Source organism: Pseudorasbora parva, chromosome 10 (assembly GCF_024679245.1).
Source record: "Pseudorasbora parva isolate DD20220531a chromosome 10, ASM2467924v1, whole genome shotgun sequence".
Classification (NCBI taxonomy): domain Eukaryota; kingdom Metazoa; phylum Chordata; class Actinopteri; order Cypriniformes; family Gobionidae; genus Pseudorasbora; species Pseudorasbora parva.
Window position 1 is genome coordinate 19,216,565 of NC_090181.1, and position 24,207 is coordinate 19,240,771.

General features: G+C 37.6%; 2 protein-coding genes across 2 annotated transcripts; both read left to right on the forward strand.

Annotated features, from left to right (window-relative positions):
• The first annotated feature begins 413 nt into the window (after nucleotides 1-413).
• nkx2.9 (NK2 transcription factor related, locus 9 (Drosophila)) lies at nucleotides 414-1,365 on the forward strand. Its single transcript, XM_067454580.1, has 2 exons — nucleotides 414-579; nucleotides 796-1,365. The coding sequence occupies exons 1-2, from the start codon at nucleotides 429-431 to the stop codon at nucleotides 1,317-1,319; spliced, it is 675 nt and encodes a 224-aa protein (XP_067310681.1). The 5' UTR covers nucleotides 414-428; the 3' UTR covers nucleotides 1,320-1,365.
• A 10,086-nt stretch (nucleotides 1,366-11,451) lies between these two features.
• Nucleotides 11,452-15,077, forward strand: nkx2.1 (NK2 homeobox 1). The gene is made up of 2 exons (XM_067454581.1): nucleotides 11,452-12,189; nucleotides 12,708-15,077. Exons 1-2 carry the CDS (start codon nucleotides 11,823-11,825, stop codon nucleotides 13,379-13,381), a joined length of 1,041 nt encoding a protein of 346 aa, XP_067310682.1. The 5' UTR covers nucleotides 11,452-11,822; the 3' UTR covers nucleotides 13,382-15,077.
• Nucleotides 15,078-24,207: the final 9,130 nt, after the last annotated feature.

Consider the following 24,207-nt stretch of genomic DNA (forward strand, 5'->3'; position numbering starts at 1 on the left):
ATATCCGATATGTTATTTGAGAGGGGGGAAAGAAGGGAGGGCTCTTGTTGTCACTTGCCACCCAAGACGTGATTCAGCCTCAACAATTACCATTATCTGTTTCCCACTTTTCACGAATTCGGACGAATCAGTAATGATGAAGAGTGTTACCCTCCATCATTGTGAAAGTAACGGGCTATTCTTTGCCGAGTTCACACCTACCATTACAGGGATTTAAGTACACGAGTCATTGAGGTACTTAGAATCCATAAGGAGGAGAGGCCTCAAAGCAGCCACCAAGTGCTGTTTATATAAACACCGCGACATCAGTGTACACATTGTCACTTGGATGTGCATCTTGAAAACGCACACATCACTTCAGCACTACGCGACTGAGGATAGCTCTTCAAGACCGAGAACCACCAGTCCTGGAACTAACAGCACTCCAGATGGCTATTTCTAACAAGTTCAGTTTCACTGTGAGAAGTATTTTGGATTTGCCAGAAAATGACTCCGAAAGCATCGCGCACCATTCTCCAGTGGACACGTTTTCCGTCTCACCCTACTCGTCTTGGACTGAAAACGACAGAGGACATACATGTAAGTTCCTGAAAAAAAATTAAACAAATTTACAATTAATTTTAAGAAAATGTTTAAAATGCCCATCCTATGTATCATATCAGCATTAAAGTATATTTGTATTTTGATTACCATGTTACCATTTGGTAACTGTACAGTCCAGGCCTACACGTTTTTTCGTTTTGTTTTTTCAGATAGGCCTATACATCTAATCATAGCATCTCATTTTTTCTTTAGCGTCAGACGAGAGCAACCTTGAGGCTTCACCGGACTCCACCGGGCCAGATGAGCTCTCAGTGGATACAGAGCATGAAAAGAGGAAGAAGCGACGCGTGTTATTCTCCAAGGCTCAGACTTACGAACTGGAGAGACGCTTTCGTCAGCAGCGGTACCTGTCCGCTCCGGAACGAGAGCAGCTGGCGCACCTGCTACGTCTCACGCCCACGCAGATCAAGATCTGGTTCCAAAACCACAGATACAAAATGAAGAGAGCGCGGATAGAGTACGCCCAGGATCTCAATCAGCCACCGGTTTTGCGCAGGGTCGTGGTGCCCATTTTGGTCCGAGATGGTAAACCGTATCAGAACTGCACTCTCGATGCAGAAAAGGGAAGCTGCATCGTTCCCCCAACAGTCCCATCATCACCTTTCAGCGTTCAAGGTTTCCATTCTTTACAGCAGCAGACGCCTTTTGCGCTTTTCCCGACATATCAGCACTTTACCAACACAGCGGCCTCCCATCAGCACTTTTGTGTTTGGTGAGACTCGCTTGACCACACGAACTATTTCGAGACTTAGGCTACCCCAGGACAGCGCATGGATTCATCTTGATTCAATTTGTTTTTAATTACATAAAGTCTTAGGTATATTAAAGTCTTTCAGCGTTGATAAGATAAAAATAAATAAATAAATGCTGTTTGCACATATTATGTGGTCTATTTAGTTTTGTTTTTGGCTGTTGCGCTTTGCAAATTGTTTGTGTATTAATTAATTATGTGTATTATGGTCTAGATAGTGCATTTTTTCAAGTTTTTTTTCTCAAACAAAAGATTATATATAATTGAACAAAATAAATGTTTTATGCTTTATATAGTGAATAATGTAGTCATGATTTGGATGAAACTGCATCATCTTAAAATGTTAGCCTATGTTTTCGTTCTTTATTCTTCTATGTATTAGCCTACAAAAAATCTGAGAATAAAAAAAAATATTTTAGCAATGTATGTTTGAATTGACCATACATATTATGTTTATACATTATATTAAATATTTTTAAGCATGAAATCACTCATTTTAATAATAACATTTTTAAAAGACTTTATTCCTTCTTTGGTTTTAGTAATTTTTGTCATTTGATTAGTATAATTATTTCATCTTTCTGTTAATCCCCGCAATTGTTACATAGTGTTTGTATAAAAGATCTCAGATTGAACAGAAAAGAGTATGAGAATTAGCGCACAGCAAGAGGTGAGTGGCTTTTGTAATGTTAAGACGTCCACTTTCACCCAACAGAGCAAATAACCATCTTAAAGAAAGAACCCTTATTTAAGACTCAACAGTGAACACTGAGGAAGAAATGTTAGATGCACAATGGATGTTGATTCTTTCTTGTTTGATTCAGGAACTTCTGGCTTTTATGGTCTTTTTACTGTAGGCTTTACGAAATATGTAGGCCTATGGCGCGTTACAAGCGTTTCTGTTTGTTTAAAGCGTTTGATTTGAGAGGTGATTAAAGATTAGGTGACTAAATTAGAAAGACCTAAGTTGTTAATTGTTCTTAAACATGTTTTCCAACACACCAAAACAATTAGCCTTACAGCATCGGTTTGTGACAAACTGCACTGTGACTAGAAAGTTCATGCAACTCACGGCCTCCTCCATATTTTAAAAGAAGGTGATCATTGTAACATTGATGAAAGAGGCGTGTTTTCTCGTGCTTTCTCAATCCTGAGCTTGTCCCAATTAATTCAGCAAGCCATTTAGTATCATCCTTGTCACCTGGTCTTTTGTCCCCTCTCTCAGGCCACCTTGTACTACATATGGAGGGGACTGACCGTTGCGCTCTCCTCGCTACATCTTCCCCGAAACACTTTTTTGTGTCGTCCTCTGAATGGACCATTGTGTGGCTCCCAAAAGGACCTAGACAAAATCCGCAGTGTCTCAATTCTCGTGATGTTTAATCAGTCCCGGGTGACAAATTTATGGGCTTTAACAAGACAATGGAGTTTTAAAAGTCGTTGGGTTTGGGGAGTGACAAAGACAGGCTTTTAGTGGTCTCCCCTTGGTTTATGGCGAGAGTTGGCCACACCAACTTGGTAGTAACACAGTAAAACCCAACAATTGCGCTTATGAAGCTGGGTTTTCTCCTAAGTACTTGATCCTTGATTTAAAATAAATCGTGTGATTCGACGAAACATTTAGGCAACCTTTTGTAAAGTAAAATAAGTAAATTAAATAAATAAATAAAAATATATTATTAAAAAATATATAACAAAAATGGCTTATTTGAACACACCAGATGGCTGAAAATAAAGTTTTTGTTTTGTTTTGTTGATATTTTTAGTTATCACAAAGAATCGCAGAGACAATTTTGTACCTTAAATAATAAATAAATGTCATGTGCAACATGTGTCATTATAAATGCGTTTTTATACCTCCAGTTGGTCTGTCAGACATCAAGTTAACATTAAAGTGAAACAAGGGGGTGAAAAAATTACGTCCCCCGTTTTGGTTGCCTGGCTAAACGGTGTCACTCTGCCACCTTGAGGTTAACAGCGTATGGTGGGCCAGGGTGCGTTTCCCAAAAGCATCATTAGCCAAAGCGCAAGTTCCGTCATTTTCAGCATAGTTTAACGAAACCATAGTTCCAAAGAACATTAGCAGACAACAAAGTTGTGGGGTTGGATCTACATCTCTCGACCTTTGGTTACATTGTAAAACGTTCTCCAATTGAAAATGTTATAGTGACTGATCACATCTACATTTTTTTCAGTTGGCCGAATTGAATTTCAGTGAATTAAATTACATAAATTCACAAAATTTCAATTCGGCCAAATTAAAAAAAAAAAAATCAATTAACAGAATTTCAAATCGGGCAAATGAAAAATTTAGATGTGATCATTCACAAAAAAATTTAAAATTGGAGACGTGTTTTTTACATTTCCTGTTTGAAATGGAATAACGAGAACACATAAATCGTCTCGTTTATTCGTTTTTTTGTTTAGTTTAAAAACGAAAAATGAGATTTTGGCTCGATTTTTCATATTTCGTTTGCGGTTTATAAAACGGTTTATGGGTTTGATATTTCGTTTCCACACGTGGGCGGCGCCGAAACGCCTCTTTCATCTGATTGGTCAAACAGCTCCGCCTTCAGCGCGAGCTCTTCATTCTGTCAGGCAGAATACAAGTGCGGGACTGACAAATGCAATTTAATTAAAATACATGTCCGAAAACACCACACACTGCTAACTACACACAATATTTAAAGCAGAAATATGTTGCTATATGAAAGATGTTGTCACGTAATTCGTGCTGTTGCGATTTGCAAGCGACCTCCATTAATGTGAGCCATAGGCTATTATTTGAGGATGATAGCCTGTTTCTCATTGATAAATACGGTGCAAATAGTCCCGTCTCTTTGGATAAAAGGGAAATGGAAATAAAAATAAATAACAGGCTGAACTGTACATGATAATATGTCTGTGATATTTGCCACTCTCGTCTTTTATTTACATCAAAAGGCAGGTAGGCATGTGTGACATTTCAATAATCAAGAAAATTGAATAGAAATACAGTTTATATTTGTGAATGTGTCTATTCTGTTCACGTGAAAAGAAAGAGACAGAAAAGTGAGAAGTATCAGTAAACATACATTAATTGATACTGACAAAATTAGCAGTTTGGGTTTAATTAAAATCATGTCGGTTGAAGAGCACGACATAGGCCTACCTTTAAAATCGTATTATTTTTATTATAAAACAGATAATAAATAATGAATTGGGTGATGTTTCTCTGAGTTGTCTTTATTAAGTTTGCTTGAGAGCTCCAGCATATAGTCCTATTTAAATATTATTTATTATTAATATTATGAGAACTATAATGCTTCACCAAACTCAGCTCAGACCTTCAGACTGGTCTGACTCACTTATATCTTTTCTAACGGGTCAGACTTACTTTCCCAAAAAATCCCATTGACTTGCGTTATCTGAGCAATGATGGCCGTAATGATTAAAGCTGTCCACTAGAGGGGGCGACAGGATAAGTCTTTTCTACTCACTTTCCCTGTTTGCAACAGTTTAAATGACAAATTAATTTCATTCATAAATAGGCCATATCTGTCTATGAGAACAAGCTTTACACTTCAAGCTGTACAACTTATTAAAACTTGAACACTGCTTGAGAGTTTGCCACTCTTTAGTTTCTTTTAAGATATTCACACTTTTGCATTTAGGGCCTAATGTTTGTCCATCTGGAACTTGCATTTGTAATGAGCGTTATATTTTAAGCCCTACTTGCTGTTGATAAATTTTATTCATGTAAAGAGCTAATGTCAGGGCAAATGTCCTGCAAAGTTTAGCTCGACTATTTATATAGGCCAATGTACACTAAATGTCAGTAATGTACACTTGTAATTAAAAAATACTGTAAAGTATTACATTTAGCAAATCACTACATCACAAGTAATATAACAATATTTTTTTTAAAAAAAAATTTGATTGAGTAAACAAGATATTTGTATTTGTAAATATGTTTTTATATTTTGAATTTGTCACTAGGCTTAACTCAACATTGGCAGCCATTGATAAATTAGAGAATACGATTTCAAGGCCGTATTCATTCATTATAAAATAGTATCTAAGTATTTTTTGGTGATGATGATCTTGTTTTATATTATATATATATATTTAAGGAGGGATAAGTCAAAGTAATTTATGTGGTAACCTTTTTCTTTTTTTAAATTGTCACAGAGATGCTGAAAAAGCTGCCCTTCACTACCTTAGCAAATCGAGTAGCGGTTGGAGGCCTCTCAGGTTTTGGAGAATGTATCCAGACAGATTCAAGACATGGTTTCCAGTACATAGGGAGCAGCACAAAGGGCAAACCTAGCAAGTTCCAGATGGACAAACATTAGGCCCTAAATGCAAAAGTGTGAATATCTTAAAAGAAACTAAAGAGTGGCAAACTCTCAAGCAGTGTTCAAGTTTTAATAAGTTGTACAGCTTGAAGTGTAAAGCTTGTTCTCATAGACAGATATGGCCTATTTATGAATGAAATTAATTTGTCATTTAAACTGTTGCAAACAGGGAAAGTGAGTAGAAAAGACTTATCCTGTCGCCCCCTCTAGTGGACAGCTTTAATCATTACGGCCATCATTGCTCAGATAACGCAAGTCAATGGGATTTTTTGGGAAAGTAAGTCTGACCCGTTAGAAAAGATATAAGTGAGTCAGACCAGTCTGAAGGTCTGAGCTGAGTTTGGTGAAGCATTATAGTTCTCATAATATTAATAATAAATAATATTTAAATAGGACTATATGCTGGAGCTCTCAAGCAAACTTAATAAAGACAACTCAGAGAAACATCACCCAATTCATTATTTATTATCTGTTTTATAATAAAAATAATACGATTTTAAAGGTAGGCCTATGTCGTGCTCTTCAACCGACATGATTTTAATTAAACCCAAACTGCTAATTTTGTCAGTATCAATTAATGTATGTTTACTGATACTTCTCACTTTTCTGTCTCTTTCTTTTCCCGTGAACAGAATAGACACATTCACAAATATAAACTGTATTTCTATTCAATTTTCTTGATTATTGAAATGTCACACATGCCTACCTGCCTTTTGATGTAAATAAAAGACGAGAGTGGCAAATATCACAGACATATTATCATGTACAGTTCAGCCTGTTATTTATTTTTATTTCCATTTCCCTTTTATCCAAAGAGACGGGACTATTTGCACCGTATTTATCAATGAGAAACAGGCTATCATCCTCAAATAATAGCCTATGGCTCACATTAATGGAGGTCGCTTGCAAATCGCAACAGCACGAATTACGTGACAACATCTTTCATATAGCAACATATTTCTGCTTTAAATATTGTGTGTAGTTAGCAGTGTGTGGTGTTTTCGGACATGTATTTTAATTAAATTGCATTTGTCAGTCCCGCACTTGTATTCTGCCTGACAGAATGAAGAGCTCGCGCTGAAGGCGGAGCTGTTTGACCAATCAGATGAAAGAGGCGTTTCGGCGCCGCCCACGTGTGGAAACGAAATATCAAACCCATAAACCGTTTTATAAACCGCAAACGAAATATGAAAAATCGAGCCAAAATCTCATTTTTCGTTTTTAAACTAAACAAAAAAACGAATAAACGAGACGATTTATGTGTTCTCGTTATTCCATTTCAAACAGGAAATGAAATGATCAGATGATACACGGACCTTGTTTGCATGACACGTGGACTAAATCGTTATATTGAACAAAATAAGCAAGCTGACATTCAGAACAATAGCCTACTACAAGTGTCATTTCAGACTTTTAGTTTATCAAGAGATTTTTGAAGAGTGCGCATGTGCGGACGTGCTCTAGTAGGCCTAAGTAAGAACGAGCATATTGAATATGAAAATAAAGCTAAATAACTGAGAAATTAGGCCAATGCTGCCTTCACGTTCTCTTGAAATTCGCGCAGCCTATAAGAGTTTGATATAGGTGAAATTTGCACATAAACGCCATTTTTTTTTTTACGAAATTTGCCCATTTCGTAATCAAGACTTCAAAAGTGGGAATTATCACATTTCTGATATAGCACGTGAAGGCAGCAATAATTAGTCTAGCATTAAGGCTATGTCAAGATGATTCATTAATAAGTTATTAGCCTACTACACAATTAGCCGACGTGGTTGACGACAAATTTGTGACAATAGCCCATTAGGCTATAGCTAGATCAGGGATGGGCAACCTGAAAAGGTTTAAAAAAAAAAAAAAAAAAAAGATTTAAAAAAAGAAGAAGCAATTAGAGTCAACTCCAAAGAACCTTTTATGCTAAAAGGGTTCTATTATGACAAGAAAGAACCCTCTTGGCACTTAAAAAGGGTTCTAAATAGAAAATACAAATACGTAGCGCTGATGGAACATTTTCTTCTAAGAGTGTAGCCTAGTAGGCTATTGAAGAAATCAACTAGTCACAACTGTACTGTCGCAAATTTGTCGTTCAACCACGTTGGCTAATGGTTGTGGAATAGGCCTAATTCTTTTAGGCATAATGAATTCGTCTTAGATCGAATTAATTTAATTTAAATTAATTAGGCTAATTATTATTAAATAGGCCTGCTAGCCTATAAGGCTATTATTACATGATGGCATCTGATGACCATGCTGCTTTCACGTGCTAAATGATAATCCCCAGCCCCACTTCTGAAGTGATAAGAGCTCGTCATTTATGCTGCATTCACGTGCTATCAGAATTATCGTAAATATTTCTCTTAGATGAAAAGGTACTATATAGAACCTTAAAAGGTTATATCGGCGCTATTTGGAACACCTAAAAGGTTCTATATAAAACCCTTTTTAAGTGCCAAAAGGGTTCTTTCTTGTCATTATAGAACCTTTTTAGCATAAAAGGTTCTTTGAAGTTGACTCTAAATGCTTTTTGTAATTTTACTTTTTTTTTTTTTTTTTTTAGCTTAAAAGGTTCTTTGGAGTTGACTCTAAATGCTTTTTTTTTTTTTTAAACCTTTATGCTAAAAAGATTATATTATGACAAGAAAGAACTCTTTTGGCACTTAAAAATGGTTCTATATAGAAACTTTTAGGGGTTCTAAATGCGTAGCGCGGATAGAACCTTTTCTTCTAAGAGAGCACATGAATGGTCTTTGAAGTCACTCAATTCAATACAATGAGCTCGTAATTACGACTTTGGAAGTGGGAAATAGTAAATTGCCTTACTAAACTATTTTTTCTCTATAAACTGTTAAACTATAGGCTCGTTCTTACGTAGCCAACTAGCAGGGTACATGCGCAATCTTTAAAAAAAGGTGCTTTAAATCTCTAGACGTGAATTAGGCTACATCTGTATGAAATAAAAGGATATATAGATTTTAGGCTACTGGATGTCAGTTTTCTTATTGTGCTCAAGATAAGAATTTATTAAGTCTGCATGTCTACTTTGCGATGCAATGCCTTCGGGAAACGCACACCAGGCTCAGAAGGAAACTAATATCCCATCTCCCATGAGCACTCTCTATGCAAACTGCGTGGCTGTCACTCTCCACTAGATGTCACAATAGCATCGTGGATTCGAAGGGTGACTATAGCGTCTGCTGTCAATATTTACTGCACATCATGTGCGTCAATATCACTCTAGTCCAGTCCTACCGTAAACAAACGTAAATAAAACACATTAGATATAATATAATATAATATAATATAATATAATATAATATAATATAAAACTCTTTATAACTAAATGATGACATATTTTCAAAGGCTATAGATATATATGTATATTGAAAACGTAGGCTATAGCAGGAAGCGCTGAATAAAACTCCGGTTTGTCAATAGAAAAATAGGCTAGGCCTATATGAAAAACAACACAAATCGTAGGCCTACTGCTAATTGCCGTTAATTGACCATGATAGCCGTACTCCAGTAAAGAGGTGCGAGCCTGATTAAGATAATTAAGAGAGCCTTTTGTAAACTGGATCAAGTAGGCCGAACACCTTGAAAGCAACGTTGGACGCCGCATAGTTTTGACACTAATTGTTTTAATTGCACGCGCGATTATCATCACTGGTGCACAAACTACGACCACCTGTGCTATACCATAGAGAAATGCCGTTATCTGCAGGTTTCAGGAGGTTAACAAGCTGACTATCACGATCATTTTCACGAAGTTTGAGCACTGCCTAAAGATGTGAACGGTTGAAAAAATAAATTTTTTATCATAAAACTGTAAAAAGTTGCGAATGTGCTGTTGGCATTAAATAAAAAATAAAACCACCCGACTTTGCACACTGTTTGGACTTTATTGATCGAGCGTGTTTCGTCATTTGGAAATGTTCAGGCTGTGACCACCAGAAGACGCTGTATTCCCTCGTGTTAAAGATTTTTTGACTCAATAGTATATGGTTTGTTATTCTATATAAAATTTATATTTTGATCTCCTTTTGTATTATTGTGGCGTAAACGCAACTTGACAGTTCTATTAGATATATACCCTATTATTATACTATAGGCCTATGTAATGACACGTGTTTGTGTTCCTGTTGTTGCTCTTCAGGGCAGCTGGTTTTTCAGATTTGAAACACTTGGGAGTGTTCCACAAGACAGATAGCTACAAAGAAATGCACAGTGGAAAAAAAAATGCATTTTCGGGTAGAAAGCAAAAACGCAAAATTAAAAAGAAGAAGTATTTAGTCTACTGTTTTAACAAAGTGTTATTTATACTCGCAATTATTTCATAATCAGACTCCGACTGATTTTTTTGCATTTCTTGTGTTGAGCTGTTTTGGACTGCTTTAGACGGAGTACACGAAAGAGATTTCGAAAAGATTTCGGAGAGCACGAAATCTTTAGCACAAAGAGAGAGAGAGAAAAATAGGCATTTTAGCCATAACTCTAAGGGCCTATTTTAAAAAATAAAACTAGTCCTAAACCAAACAGCCTCTGTAATCCCTGATTGGTAAAAGCCAAGATCAATTGATTCCATCTAAATCTGCATACTTTTTTTTTTTAGAAGGTTCCAGCGCTTAGCGGCGAAGACTTTCGATGAACTTAGGTCTTGATTAAAACGAAAGTTTACACCAAACATTTAAGTCTACAATATGGGAATCTTTATCACTCACTTGTGATTTGTCTAGTTTATCCAAAAGACTCTTGGTGTCCCAAAAGGTTTGCTTGCTTCTCTATTTGGCTGTCTTATATATATATATATATATATATATATATATATATATATATATATATATATATATATATATATATATATACCACGATAAATTGTAAATTAGTTATAACCAAATATTTTTGCGATATTAGGATGACGAAAACAAAATGAAAATATGTAATGGTGTAGCTAAATTCAACTTTTATATTTTCAAAATAGAAATATGAGGGAATGGCTAATATAGCATAATAATAATAATAATAATAATAATAATAATAATAATAATAATAATAATATGACATTAAATTAAAATAGTCTGTTTTGTAAAAAATTATCTGGTCGATTTTGTTAAGTCTTCTGTCCAATCATACACATTTCTGTAAAAATGCTTTTCTGTCCAGCTGTAGGCTGAGGGAGACTTATAGGGCGTCGGGAAGCACTGGTAAGCTATGTATTGAACCTACACGGAGCTACTTATGGACTTTCTCGTGTAATTTTATCGTCGTTAACTTTACCTGAGAGCATCTCCTCCTCCCGCGTTCATTTTCCCCAGTAGCCTACCGCGTGTCTGAGCCGAGTGGATGGGAATCTGGACGACACGTTGCCTATGTCCAATAATATCAGACGGAAACGGGCTTAATCATTTACTTGGCCTCTTAACACGCGCATATGTATTTATTTATTTGTCAGTCAGTGTTCCTGAGTCGTCGAAAGGGCCCTTTGCGTGTTTGAGTACGATGGCGCATAATACAAACACGCCTGCAATCACCAGAAGCCTCTTGTGGCCATTAAAAGTCAGTAGTTCAACTCAAGCTTTTTTTTTTCTTTTTTTTTCAGAAACTGAGTGGTTCTCAAAGTCTGAAGTCCGCATATGCACTCACATCAAGGGGCCCTTATAAACATCACTCCAGCTGTCAATATTTCATCCTTTGCTGTGTTGCTTGCTGTTCTTGCAAACCTCACCACCGAGAAATAAACAGCCTCGCGCTCAAAATGAACTTCGGACGAATTAAATTTACGCGCAGGTGTTGTTACTCGCGTAAATGTTTTCGGGGTTGGGGGATGGCATGGGTAGCTGAAGACCGCGTAATAGAAATTGTGCGTGGGTGCACAGATGATAGCGCTGCTTTGTATTGTTGCCCTGGCTGCTGATGCCCCGCCTCTGATGGAAGCCTTAAACCTGGCACCAAGCTAAAACAAACGAAAGTCAGCTTCGAGCTCCCACTCAAACCAATTAAGGCGGACTCCAGTGCACACTCATACGTTTCCATCCTGCTGCAGCGACGGTGAAACAACAGGAACAGAGGAGCTGGCCAAAAAAAGAAGGAGAGATTGCCTTGCCTTCTAATTTCTCCCTTTCCAACACAGAACAATGTCGATGAGCCCTAAGCATACGACTCCTTTTTCTGTATCCGATATCTTAAGTCCTCTTGAAGAGAGCTACAAAAAAGTGAGTATGGAGGGGAACAACTCGGGGGCTCCACTTGCCTCGTACAGACAACCCCAAGTCACGCAAGCGGCGATGCAGCAGCACCACATGGGCCACAATGGAACAGTACCCGCTGCCTACCACATGACTGCAGCTGGAGTTTCCCAGCTGTCACATACAGCCATGGGGGGCTACTGTAACGGGAATTTGGGCAACATGAGCGACCTGCCGGCCTATCAAGACGGTATGAGAGGCAGCACGACGGCCACCAGCTGGTACGGAACGAATCCTGACCCACGCTTCTCTACAAGTACGTGAGATTTGTATTTCAAAGAACTGTTTGGGATTTTATCTATATATATATATATATATATATATATATATATGTATATATATATATATATATATATATATATATATATATATATATATATATATATATACACTTGATGTAGCCTATTAAACATGTCAGCTATAAATTGTACTATTTTAAATGATGTAGTCTGCAGTCTGTAGCCTTTTCGGCTTTTTTAGCTGTAAAACGGGGAAATATGTTAAGCCAACCACACGTTAAACATGGCAGATGCTTTATCTGAACCCAAACAAACTGTATCAATTAACAGACTCTTAACCGCCGTTCCAGTGTTTGTCCAAAGCAGGGAAAAGTCAAACAAGAGACGATTGCGTAATAGTGCACAATCGCAATATTCTCTCATTTTTTGACTGAGCTAAGGAGCGTTTGTATTTTTTGTGGTCATTATTAGTATTTAATAATTATACTGTATGCTTTTAAGTTGCAACGCTAATTTAGACGATTCTTTTTTGCAGTCTCTCGTTTCATGGGTTCCTCGTCTGGTATGAATATGGGCAGTATGAGCACTCTGAGTTCTTTGGCGGATGTTGGTAAAGGCATGGGTCCGCTGACGAGCACACCTCGCAGGAAGAGACGAGTACTCTTCTCCCAGGCGCAGGTGTACGAGCTTGAACGACGATTCAAGCAGCAGAAGTACCTCTCCGCGCCGGAAAGGGAACATCTGGCCAGCATGATTCACTTGACTCCGACTCAAGTTAAAATTTGGTTTCAAAACCACCGATATAAAATGAAAAGGCAGGCCAAGGACAAAGTGTCCCAGCAGCAAATGCAACAAGACAATGGCTCCTGTCAGCAGCAGCAACAGTCTCCACGGCGGGTGGCCGTGCCAGTGTTGGTGAAAGACGGAAAGCCATGCCAAGGCAGCAGCCATACACCCAACACTGGTGTTCAAAACCACCATCACCAGGGAGGAAACGTCATGATTATGTCCAATAACAGTTCTTCAATGGGCCAGCATCAAAGTCAGCAGGTAGGCAGCGCCGGTCAGTCCCCAGATCTGGGTCAACATGCTGCAAGCCCCCCATCTCTCCAAACCCAGGTACCCGGCCTGTCACACCTGAACTCTTCCGGTTCCGAGTATGGAGCTGCCTTGCCCTGCTCCGCTCTGCTTTATGGCAGGACATGGTGACCCCGGAACAGACAATAACACAATAACAAAATGACAGGTGGATGCAGATAATCTGTATACTCTGCTCAAAAAGACCATGCGAACAGTGGTTGCGCTCTGAAACCCTTGTCTCCTTTCTGGAGGGAGAAGTGACAAGGCTGCAAGCAACACAAGGATTGCCAAATGTTAAAAGGTATCAACTCTTTTATTGTGAGGATGAGCTCCAAAACACCATTAAGAAGATGGAATTATTTATATACACTAGATTTTAAATGGAGACTGATTGAAACACTAAAATCACAAATATTCTGTTGGATTTAAAAATGAAGACGCACCCCTCACAGTTAGACTTCTAAATACCTTTCATGATTTCTCATAGATTTCATTGTAAAACGTAGCTTGTATATTTCTGTAAAAGGTTTGGACTGATTACATAGTTTTTAGCGATAGGCTATGTATATTGTACAAAATTTTTATCGATATTAAGGGTCACATGTTTTTTTTTTTTCAGTTCCAATGTTATTTGTACGTTTAATTTTTCTGTAACTTATATAGATATTTGACTTAAGCGCAGTCATACAATCATATAAATAAATTATGACAATAACAACAATAGCCTAACAATACGTTTATTTTAGATTTGGTTGTAAGAATCTATCACTCGGCGATGCTAAAAAGTGGGACCAAGTGAAAAACATTTCTTCACGATTAATAAAATGGAAATAGTTTCAATGTCAACAAACTTTCACACAATTAGCCTTTACATTTGTAGGCCAAGCTTTCTAAATACTAAGGATTTTCTGCTGCAGTCGCACATTGTTTGCAAACGACAATTTCTACTGTTTGTAATGGATATTCCTTCAGAATTGTGGAGCTGGACAGGCCTAGTAAAGTGTTCATTCTGCAAATAGTTATGTAGTTTTCTGTGTGTCGCAACACTCATGAAGTCACATATGTCAGAAGTTAATTTGGCGTTTTAAATGCTAACTTTGTGCCGTGTTCAACCATTTTTATGCAGTCGAATACCCCCGAATCCATTTACGTGCAAAATGACGACGCACAGCAATTATTAAATATTTTAAAATGTTTAGCCAGACAACTTACACATTTTCCATACCAATTTGATTAATAATAAATCTCGATCCTAAGTTAATTGTATTTAGTGAATAGCAATGAGATGTAGCATAATATGCCTTTCCTAAGTAAACGAAGTTTTTGTAGATCTTTTTGGAACTCTTTGTCGTACCAAGAATGAGTCAGTGCAGGTGAGGTCTCCACTCCTTGAGAGAAACTCACATCAAACAAACGCTCCTAAAAGCTAACTTATCAATCACATCGCTGTACAAACAGCAGTATTCTCCTAAATAACCTTGCAAGACGAAATAAACACACTTATCAGAGCGCCGTCCATCAATAGCGTGTTTGTGAAGATCAGAGGTGAAATCAAATGCCCCCGTGTTTACGTATTGATAAAGACCGTAAACATCAGAGGGCTGAGGTAAGATTGACCGAGTTGCCAGCTAGAACATTTGAAAGTGCATGCCGTGTGTTTCTCTGTGAAAGATGTAGCCTAGTTCACACAAGGAAATAACGGAGTCAAATTTGATATTTCCACTTGACATATATTTGACATGCTTTGACCAAATTAAAATTAATTCATATAAATTGTCCACATAGGAATCGGTAGCCTACTGACATACAAAGGACGCTGGCCCACTCGCGAAATCAGATTTCTTTCTTTTTCTTTCTTTCTTTCTTTCTTTCTTTCTTTCTTTCTTTCTTTCTTTCTTTCTTGTTTTAATAATACCCGATTTATGGGTATTACCCTAATTATGTTTTTTTTTCAAATTACATTTTGGACTTCTGTGATTTATACTGTAGAAGTGTAAACTGTGTGATTTACTACATGATATGGAGATCTTAATTATAGCTATAAATCGATTATGCGGTGCAAAACATTTATATAACTTTTCAATTATATTTCAATTATACAATTCAATAGTTTCGACAATGTTATTGTTATTTCAAAGATGTTAATAACCCCTTGATTAAATGTGTTTCCCCACAATTACACTATTCTCTTGCCCTTATAATTGCAAAAAAAGTAGGCTAAGTGACTAAAACGACCAAAATCGACATATTCCCAGAAGAATATCCTTTTCGTTGTGGGGGAAATATTTTCTTAAATTATTTTAATATCTTTTTGCTTGACAAACCAGAGCTGAAGAACATCGATTGGTCTTTTAGTGTTTATAACCTTATGGAAATATAGTAATAAGCGGTTCGCCGATTGCCCTGATATTTGATGGGCTACCGCGCTCCAACAGCGATAGTAGCTTTAACTATTAATGCAAAGCAAAACTTCTACAATAGGCCATTAGGTAAAATGGTCGGTGCGGCCCTTGTTGCTGTTCACGTCTGGGTTTTATAGCTTTTATTCGCAAATAAAACCCTCTGCATGTAGTAAACCTTCAAGTGATGAAGGTATTTATAAGAAGCTCTCGCGCCAGTAAGCGGGCAATGGGGCGCGCGTTTTAATGACTCGCTGATTGTAATGGCGCTCTTCTTTTCTGTGAAGGGTCGTTAAATCAACAGATCATTTTGTCGATTATGTCCGAAATTATACTTTCGAAGGCCTACAGATGCTTCTTTTACTTGCACTGATACTCAATTATATGTAACCTCCACCTAAAACTCTAAGCAATATCTATATGTGTCTAAGAAGGCCAGAATAATGGGCTACTATTGTGAGTATGATTCTAAAATAAATAAAGAAAATACTCTCCAGTTATATTTATAGTTTATTTGAATTTACAATGAGTGAAATTATAAAATTAAAATGCCAGGCCTATATTATTACAGTATTATAACATACCTGTTTTGGACTACATCACTGCAATGTAATGAACTTGAGTATAGACAAATGTTTGAGGATGTCTGCTATCTTAACCATACTTCCCTCGTAAGACTGGATCAATTGATTAACCAAATACATGAAATAAACGTTCATTTTATAGGCAAGTGAGATTTTCTCTTTTATCCGTTGTGCAAATTTAATCATTTTCCACAGCAATCTACCAGCGCCGAAAGAGTCTATTAGGTTTTCGGGGATTCGTTTTGTTAGCGCTCCTCTGAAAGACTCCAGATTACATTAACATGTCTGAGGCTCGGTGTGTGGTCTTTGTGTGGAGCTTGTAGCTGTTGAAAATGACTTGTTGGAAGCGTGTATGCTCTCATCACTCTCACTCAACACACGTTGCACAACTGCGGACTGTCCTCGAGGCTTCGGGTGCAAAGGTCCCATGTCACCTCTCTGCAATTAGACCCCAATCTCAATGCAATCAAGGTTTCCGAGGTCCGTTCCCTGTTTTATTCTACACTGTAGCTCGGGGGGGAATGATTGACTTACAATCTGCATTTATAGCCTATTTGTGGTGAATTAAACGTTGTGCTCATCTCGACTAAAATTACATGTTTCCCATTAATCGTCAATCTAAGATTTTAGAGCGCAGAAAGAAACGTATAGCAACGTAGGCTATAGGATACAGCGCGACTATAAGCATAAGTTACACTTAATAACTAATCATGCCAGTTAATTTCACTAAAACGACCATCTTTTATTCACATGCACCACTGATGTTAAACATGTCCACACGAAACAAACTTGGTTTGGCCACACCTTCGAAAAGTAAGGTTATGTAATGACACATAGCGGTGTATTTTTAGTTTGCATTATGTCGTTTGATGTGGAGCTGTCCGGGGTGCTGAAATCTCGCTCGCCACCATTCCCATGTACACTATAGCTACTTAAACATAACGTAATCCTTGTTTTTTTTTAAAAAAAATACATCCTTGTTAAAGTAAAATTGCAAATAGGCTATAACAAACGTAGTTTCAAATGAAATGCTTAATTGGATCATTTACAGTCCGCAACAAATTCAAGCGAGAGAGGTCTATATACAAATGACAGAACATATACTATTTTATACATATACTATAGTATTTATCACCATGTTTCAATGAATGTATCACAATGACTCAAACTATTCTTGACACACAATAACCACAGCGCAGCATTTGCGCGGAATGAGAAACTACAAGTGAAGTAGGAAAACTGAGAAGAGAGGTTTAACAGACTTAAAACTGACATCAAATGGGACTGGATCGTTTACAGCTATGGAGCAAAAATGGCAAATCTGTCTTTGTCGGTACAGCTGCAATGAAGAGTTTTTAGAATGACGAGAAAATTTGAGAATTAGAATGATAGGTATACCTTTGATTAAAAAGAACAGAGATATTCTCTTCGAGAAAAGTCTAACTTTCCCACATAGGCCTTCAGTCGTACTACATCTTAAATGGAGACTTTAAAAAGCAAAGTAACAAAGAAATTACCAAGACTGGTCTTCGTCTACGGCTTCCAACACCTCTTTCTTAGACCAGCTTCAGTATGTAGCCATGGCAAATGGCACAATTACACATTGACTGCAATCACCCCATTTAGTAAATCTTATTGTCAACTAGTAGCAAAAATATATTTAATTGTGCAGTATTTATCTACTTCTTGAGGCCATTGTACTGCACACGCAGACGAGGGTCATTTGCAAGAAGAAATACTTAGCATGCAGCGCGGAACACAAGATGCGGTAATACTTGACCTTTCAGTGTAATTGTGGCACCGGTGAAATGCAGCGCATTCAGACTTATGTGAATGCAGCCTTTCCCATCCATTGAACAAAAACTGCATTTTCATACCTTCTCGTTTCTTTTTTTGCTTCTTTAATGTTTTTCTTTTCTTTTCTTTTCATTATTATTATTTTGCTTCTCATCTAAGAAAATTACTCTTTTAATGGCAGTGTCTTTTCTGACATTTAAATGGTCAAATTTACAATGAGGCAAATTATCATAAACCCCTGAAACGTTCCAAAAAGAAAATACCTAGTTTCTTCTTGGATGTAAAAAAAGATTAAATCGATTTTCAGGCATGTTTTCAAACGATGAATCACTCGGGTCATGGCCATTAGGTATATATTTCACGTGTAACAGATTCTTGAGAACAGCCCTATATTAAGTGACCTATATTCAGGCTTTTAACTATTTATATTAAATTAGCCGTATTTTAATTGAAGACGTGTCATAGGAACACTAATCAAATGTAATGAGTTTACTAAAGTCTGTTTTAATGAAAAGCAATGAGGTCTGAAATGTAGACGTATCACGCAACGTGTAGATTTATGAAATGACTGAATAATAAACCATTAATTATAATAAGTATCCGATAAAAAAATGGGCCAATTGGGGCCTTCTATGCCAATTCTGGGGGCATTATTACCCAGAGGTCTAATTTTGTCTTTTCCCTTCAAAATAAAAAAAAAAAAATAAAAAAAAAAAAAATTGTGTTTTGTTCCACAAATCTAAAAACATTAATGTGTCCACAATGTGTCTTACAACTAGCCACAACAACAAAAAACACACACACACAAAAGAAAACCTGATACAGTGTCTCAGATCAGATGGGGCCCCTGTACAATTTTGGTCCTTTTCAGTCTGTGGGAGTTTTGTGTGTCAAAGAAAGAGAACGCGTTTGAGTTTACAAGTTTGCCTAAACGATAAACGTCTGTGATGTGTGAATAAAGATTTTATTTTAATGTTCTGAAATGTCTCGTGCGGCAGCGCGCGGGTCATGACTCAATGATGAAATTCTGAGCAGACAAGAGGCGCTCTATCGCAGTCTTGTACTGTACCAGCGGGAGTCCTTTTGTGATCAGCGAACCATTACTAACCGTGTTAACACTTCCTCCCCCGCTAAATAACATGTAATCACCTCACCCCACTGCTGTTTTGATCAACTTTTTGTCATTTAAACACTATCTGATTACTTAAGCGTGGTACAACAAAAACTATTAAAACAGCATCAATATTAAACATAGCTGATCTAAACTGTAAGTTTGTAGTCACCGACAGCCATCATTTTTAGGGAATAGCCTATATGAATACCATAAGCTAATGCAGTTGAGTATCAAAACAAGACAAATGCAGACAAAGATGATGTTCGGGAAAAAAATCAAATGGACTGGTAACATAAAATAAGCTTTATTTCGACAATATCTTGAACTGATTTGACTAACTTCGAAAGGGAGACAGCATTTTCATTTTTGGGTGAACCATCTCTTTTAGGGTCAAGGTTTCCACTTTTTACAGTATTTGTGGTGTAGGACCTATTTAGCATGTAATTGCAATCTAATGTCAGAAAATAATATAAATAAGAAGCATTCTAAATATTATTATTTACTTTAAACACTATTCTAAGTGGAAAGCAACAACATACAGTGTCACTCACTATCGGCATATATACTTGGGATCGTGCCTAATAAATGAGTAGAACAATATACATTTTATTTAATGGACTGTTTCGCGTTTATTCCATTGCATCGTTTCAGTCGTATGAAATGAATCGAAGCCTAGGATTGCAATCTATTAACATTGCGTGTTCCAAGATATCAAATATGTCGTAAGCAATTATAGAGTGAAAAAAAGAACCATTGTTATATCTTAAACCAATACATTGACATGTTAGTCAGGCGACCTTGGAGTCTGCAGAACACAACACAATGAGCAGGCCTCACAACTGAAGAATTAGCCTAGGCTATACATGAGCGTTGTGTGGTAGCTATGGCTTAAACATTAAGACCTGTTGAGATTATGGCTTTTTTCTGTAGAACCGGAAGGAGGGATGCTATTTGCCCCTGTATAAAATATGTCATTAGGAAGAATTCATGTCACACAAAGGGACGGCAGTCAAAAATTGCCCCACCACTGTTCAGTAATTATATAGTTTGCCCAGGCTGCGGGCTGTCATGCGCCGAGGCAGGTGGCAAGTCCATCATGCAAATGGCTTGGCGGTGCCGCCATAATTAGCCAGCGCGAGTCGCCCAAATTAACAATTAGCTAACATGCAATTCTCTCTGTGAGCGCAGCGACTCGCCGTTGTGTGACCATTGTATTACGCAGCCATTTGCACGTATGGCGTATCATTTATCATTTCTATGCTCAATTTACAATTCTATGGCAAAGAAAATCAGGGTAAACGTCTGTGACGATTACAATTTCTGTGACTGGTTGCTCAGTTTCCGGGTAGCCTAAGCTATGCACAATACAAATCACATAGCTACATTTATACCTATTTAATCAGTCTGAAAGACGGACACCAACACATGCAGTCCAACTTTCAGAATCTTAGGGAATTTTTCCTGGCCACAGTTATTCATTTTTACTCAGTTCTCTATTAAAGGGTTAGTTCATCCAAAAATGAAAATGTTATTAATTACTCACCCTCATATTCTTCCAAACCTGTAAGACCTTCTTTCATCTTCCGAACACAAATCAAGATATTTTTTTATGAAATCCGAGAGCTCTCAGGCCCCTCCATAGACAGCTATTTAATAACACTTTTCCAGAAAGGTATAAGGCATCGTTAAAACCATCCATGTTATTACAGTGGTTCAACCTTAGTTTTATGAAGTGATGAGAATGTGTTTTGTGCTAAAAAAAAAAAGAAAAAAAAGAAAAGAAAACGACTTTATTCAAAAATGTCTTCTAACCTCAGTCAGACTTTTCAATTGTGCATCATGGTGCTAGTGAACAATGTTGGCCAATGGTAAGGCTTTCTGGAAGTGTTGCGCTATTTACACTGCAATAAAGTCTAACTCAGGATAAGAAAAAAAAAACGACTTTATTCAGCAATTTCTTCAGGTCAGTCTGTGTTGGCCAGTCTGCTGACCTACACAGTTTACGTTGTAAATACAGTGCAGCACACATAGGAGACTGACACAGGCTAGAACGAAATTGTTGAATAAAGTCGTTATTTTTATTTTTTTATTTTTTTTAAATTTGCGCACAAAAAGCATTTTCAATGCTTCATTAAATTAAAGTTGAACCACTAGAGTCACATGGATGATTTTAAGATGTTTTTACCTTTATGGGCCTTGAAAGTGTTAATTCAGTTGCTGTCTATGGATGGGTCAGAGTTCTCGGATTTCATCAAAAATATCTTAATTTGTGTTCCGAATATGGACGACGGTCTACGTGTGAGTAATTAATGAGAAGTTAAATTTTTGGGTGGACAAACTCTTTAAATTTAAATGATTATTTTGGATTTATTGTGTATTACTGTACCAGGGATGGGTTATAGCTATCTAAATGTACTGTTAGGCTATAGCAATTTCTCTGCCAATAGCCTACATAACTTTATATTCGTTGGAAGACTCGGGAAAATGCTGAATCAACACAACTGCAGCTATTACACCCTTAAAATATAGCCATGGTATGCCACAGCCTTTTTAGTGCGCGGCAACCTAAACATTTTTGGTGCGTATCAACCTAAAATGCCCACCTGATCACATAAAACATCATGCGATCGCTTCAGGTTGGTTAAAATGGATGACGGGCCCACGCTGTGCAGCAGTTAAAAGTAGGACCTAAGAGGTGCTGCTTTTTTAACCCCTCCAGTGATCTCCTTGCACCCGGCAGACTAAACGCCTCCCAGTAGATAGCCCCAAACACAGCCCACCCACTTGCTCATTATTCCGGGCTGCCCTCCGACATGACACGGGAACAAAGTAGGCGTTAAGCCACATTAGAGCCGGGATGGGAGTCATCAGTAACCCGTTATCAGTTAATGAAGGGAAACACATGCGGGGCGATACACAGAAGCCGATCAATAGCGCGCTCGGACAATGAGCGCCTGCTCACAAAAAAAGAGAAATGCAAATCAATTAGAAACCTTGTTTGCTTCTGGTTCGCTCAGTCTATTCCCAGCAATTACATCTTCATTAAAGCTAATTTAACCGGGATGCTGCCGCAGGGACAACAACAGTTGTTTGTTGCGCCATCGTTTTCAAAGGCAGAGAATGACAGCATAATGCGTTTTATCTTAATGGCGTTTGTCCACAGGGAGATTTCCCATTATGTGGCTCATAATTTTGGGAGATTTAAGCCGAACCCAAAAACATCAGGCTTTATTAAAGACATCAAATGCAAGCCAAAGATAGCCTATCAAGATGTCAAGTTATAAATAACAAATTTCTAGACGAAATCTCTGTTCACAAGCCTTTCACTACAAACGCAAAAATAGCTTGGTGGTTATCAGTCCCGAATTACCCCAGCACTTTCTCCGTTATTAAACTTGATTTGCCAGGTATTACAGGCTCCAATACCTGATTGTCAGATTAAGGAAGACATCCAAAGTGTGCCATGGTTGTGCCATAAACTTCTGCTCTATATATATAGCATCAACCATTATTGAGGATGACATTGCTTTGTTTTATTTTCTGCATCACTCTGCTGGCATGGTATCCACACATGGCACCAAACCACAGCTTAAATATGTATCCAAAACAGGGAATGGAAAGGGCTCCATGACTCGGCTAATGAAGTTCCTCTGCCCCTTAAGACAACAAACACTTCAGACACCTTCAGATACACCAGTTTGGCAGTGAACACGTGTAAGTTTGAATCAGCTCTTTCATATTATAAGGAGATCTTTGCCAAATCGACTGCCGATTGAGAGCCATTTTGAGTAAGCATACTTGACACGAGCTATGTATAGTGACACGCTGAAGTTTATCTGATGAATGGTAAATGAAAGGGGTTAAAGCTAAAATCATCCACATGATTGCACGGCTGTTCTTTCCAGGAAAAAAGTCTGCATGGGGTGGATTCATGGTGGCAACAAAATGCGTTTATGAATTAGAATGACTTCAATCAGTGTGAAATCGAAAAGAGCATTGATATCGTAGATGTGAATGCTTTTGTTCACAAGTATGTTTTATTATTTGATATATTTTCATTTATTTCAGACTATCCCCTTTTAGGATATTCAGTCACATTTTTCTCGGATAAGATGGACATTTGCAGCATATTTAATTTTTTTGATTGGTTATACAGTATTTCATAGCAGGCTTAAAGATTTTCAAAGAAATTATTGTACAATATTGTTTTAGAAAACATATACACTCACCTAAAGGATTATTAGGAACACCTGTTCAATTTCTCATTAATGCAATTATCTAATCAACCAATCACATGGCAGTTGCTTCAATGTATTTAGGGGTGTGGTCCTGGTCAAGATAATCTCCTGAACTCCAAACTGAATGTCAGAATGGGAGAGAAAGGGGATTTAAGCGATTTTGAGCATGGCGTGGTTATTGATGCCAGACAGGCTGGTCTAAGTATTTCACAATCTGCTCAGTTACTGGGATTTTTTACTGGGAAAGAATGGTGTGAAAAGGGAAAAACATCCAGTACGCGGCAGTCCTGTGGACGAAAATGCCTTGTTGATAGTAGAGATCAGAGGAGAATGGGCCAACTGATTCAAGCTCTTAGAAAAGCAACTTTGACTGAAATAACCACTCGTTACAACCGAGGTATGCAGCAAAGCATTTGTGAAGCCACAAAACACACAACCTTGAGGCGGATGGCCTACAACAGCAGAAGACTCCACCGGGTACCACTCATCTCCACTAGAAAAAGAGGCTAACATTTGCACACGCTCACCAAATTGGACAGTTGAAGACTGGAAAAATGTTGCCTGGTCTGATGAGTCTCGATTTCTGTTGAGACATTCAGATAGTAAAGTCAGAATTTGGTGTAAACAGAATGAGAACATCATGCCTTGTTACCACTGTGCAGGCTGCTGCTGGTGGTGTTTTTAGGCCTCTTAGTGCCAATTGGGCATTGTTTAAATGCCACAGCCTATGAGCATTATGAGCATTATGACCATGGTCCATGTCCATTCCTTTATGACCACCGTGTATCCATCCTCTGTTGGCTACTTCCAGCAGGATAATGCA

Excerpts from the sequence above, each read along its gene's own strand:
- nkx2.9 (XM_067454580.1), top strand. The coding sequence starts at position 429 with ATGGCTATTTCTAACAAGTTCAGTTTCACTGTGAGAAGTATTTTGGAT. Across the intron at positions 580-795 it reads AAACGACAGAGGACATACAT|CGTCAGACGAGAGCAACCTT; the intron begins GTAAGTTCCTGA and ends TTTTTTCTTTAG.
- nkx2.1 (XM_067454581.1), top strand. The coding sequence starts at position 11,823 with ATGTCGATGAGCCCTAAGCATACGACTCCTTTTTCTGTATCCGATATC. Across the intron at positions 12,190-12,707 it reads TGACCCACGCTTCTCTACAA|TCTCTCGTTTCATGGGTTCC; the intron begins GTACGTGAGATT and ends TCTTTTTTGCAG.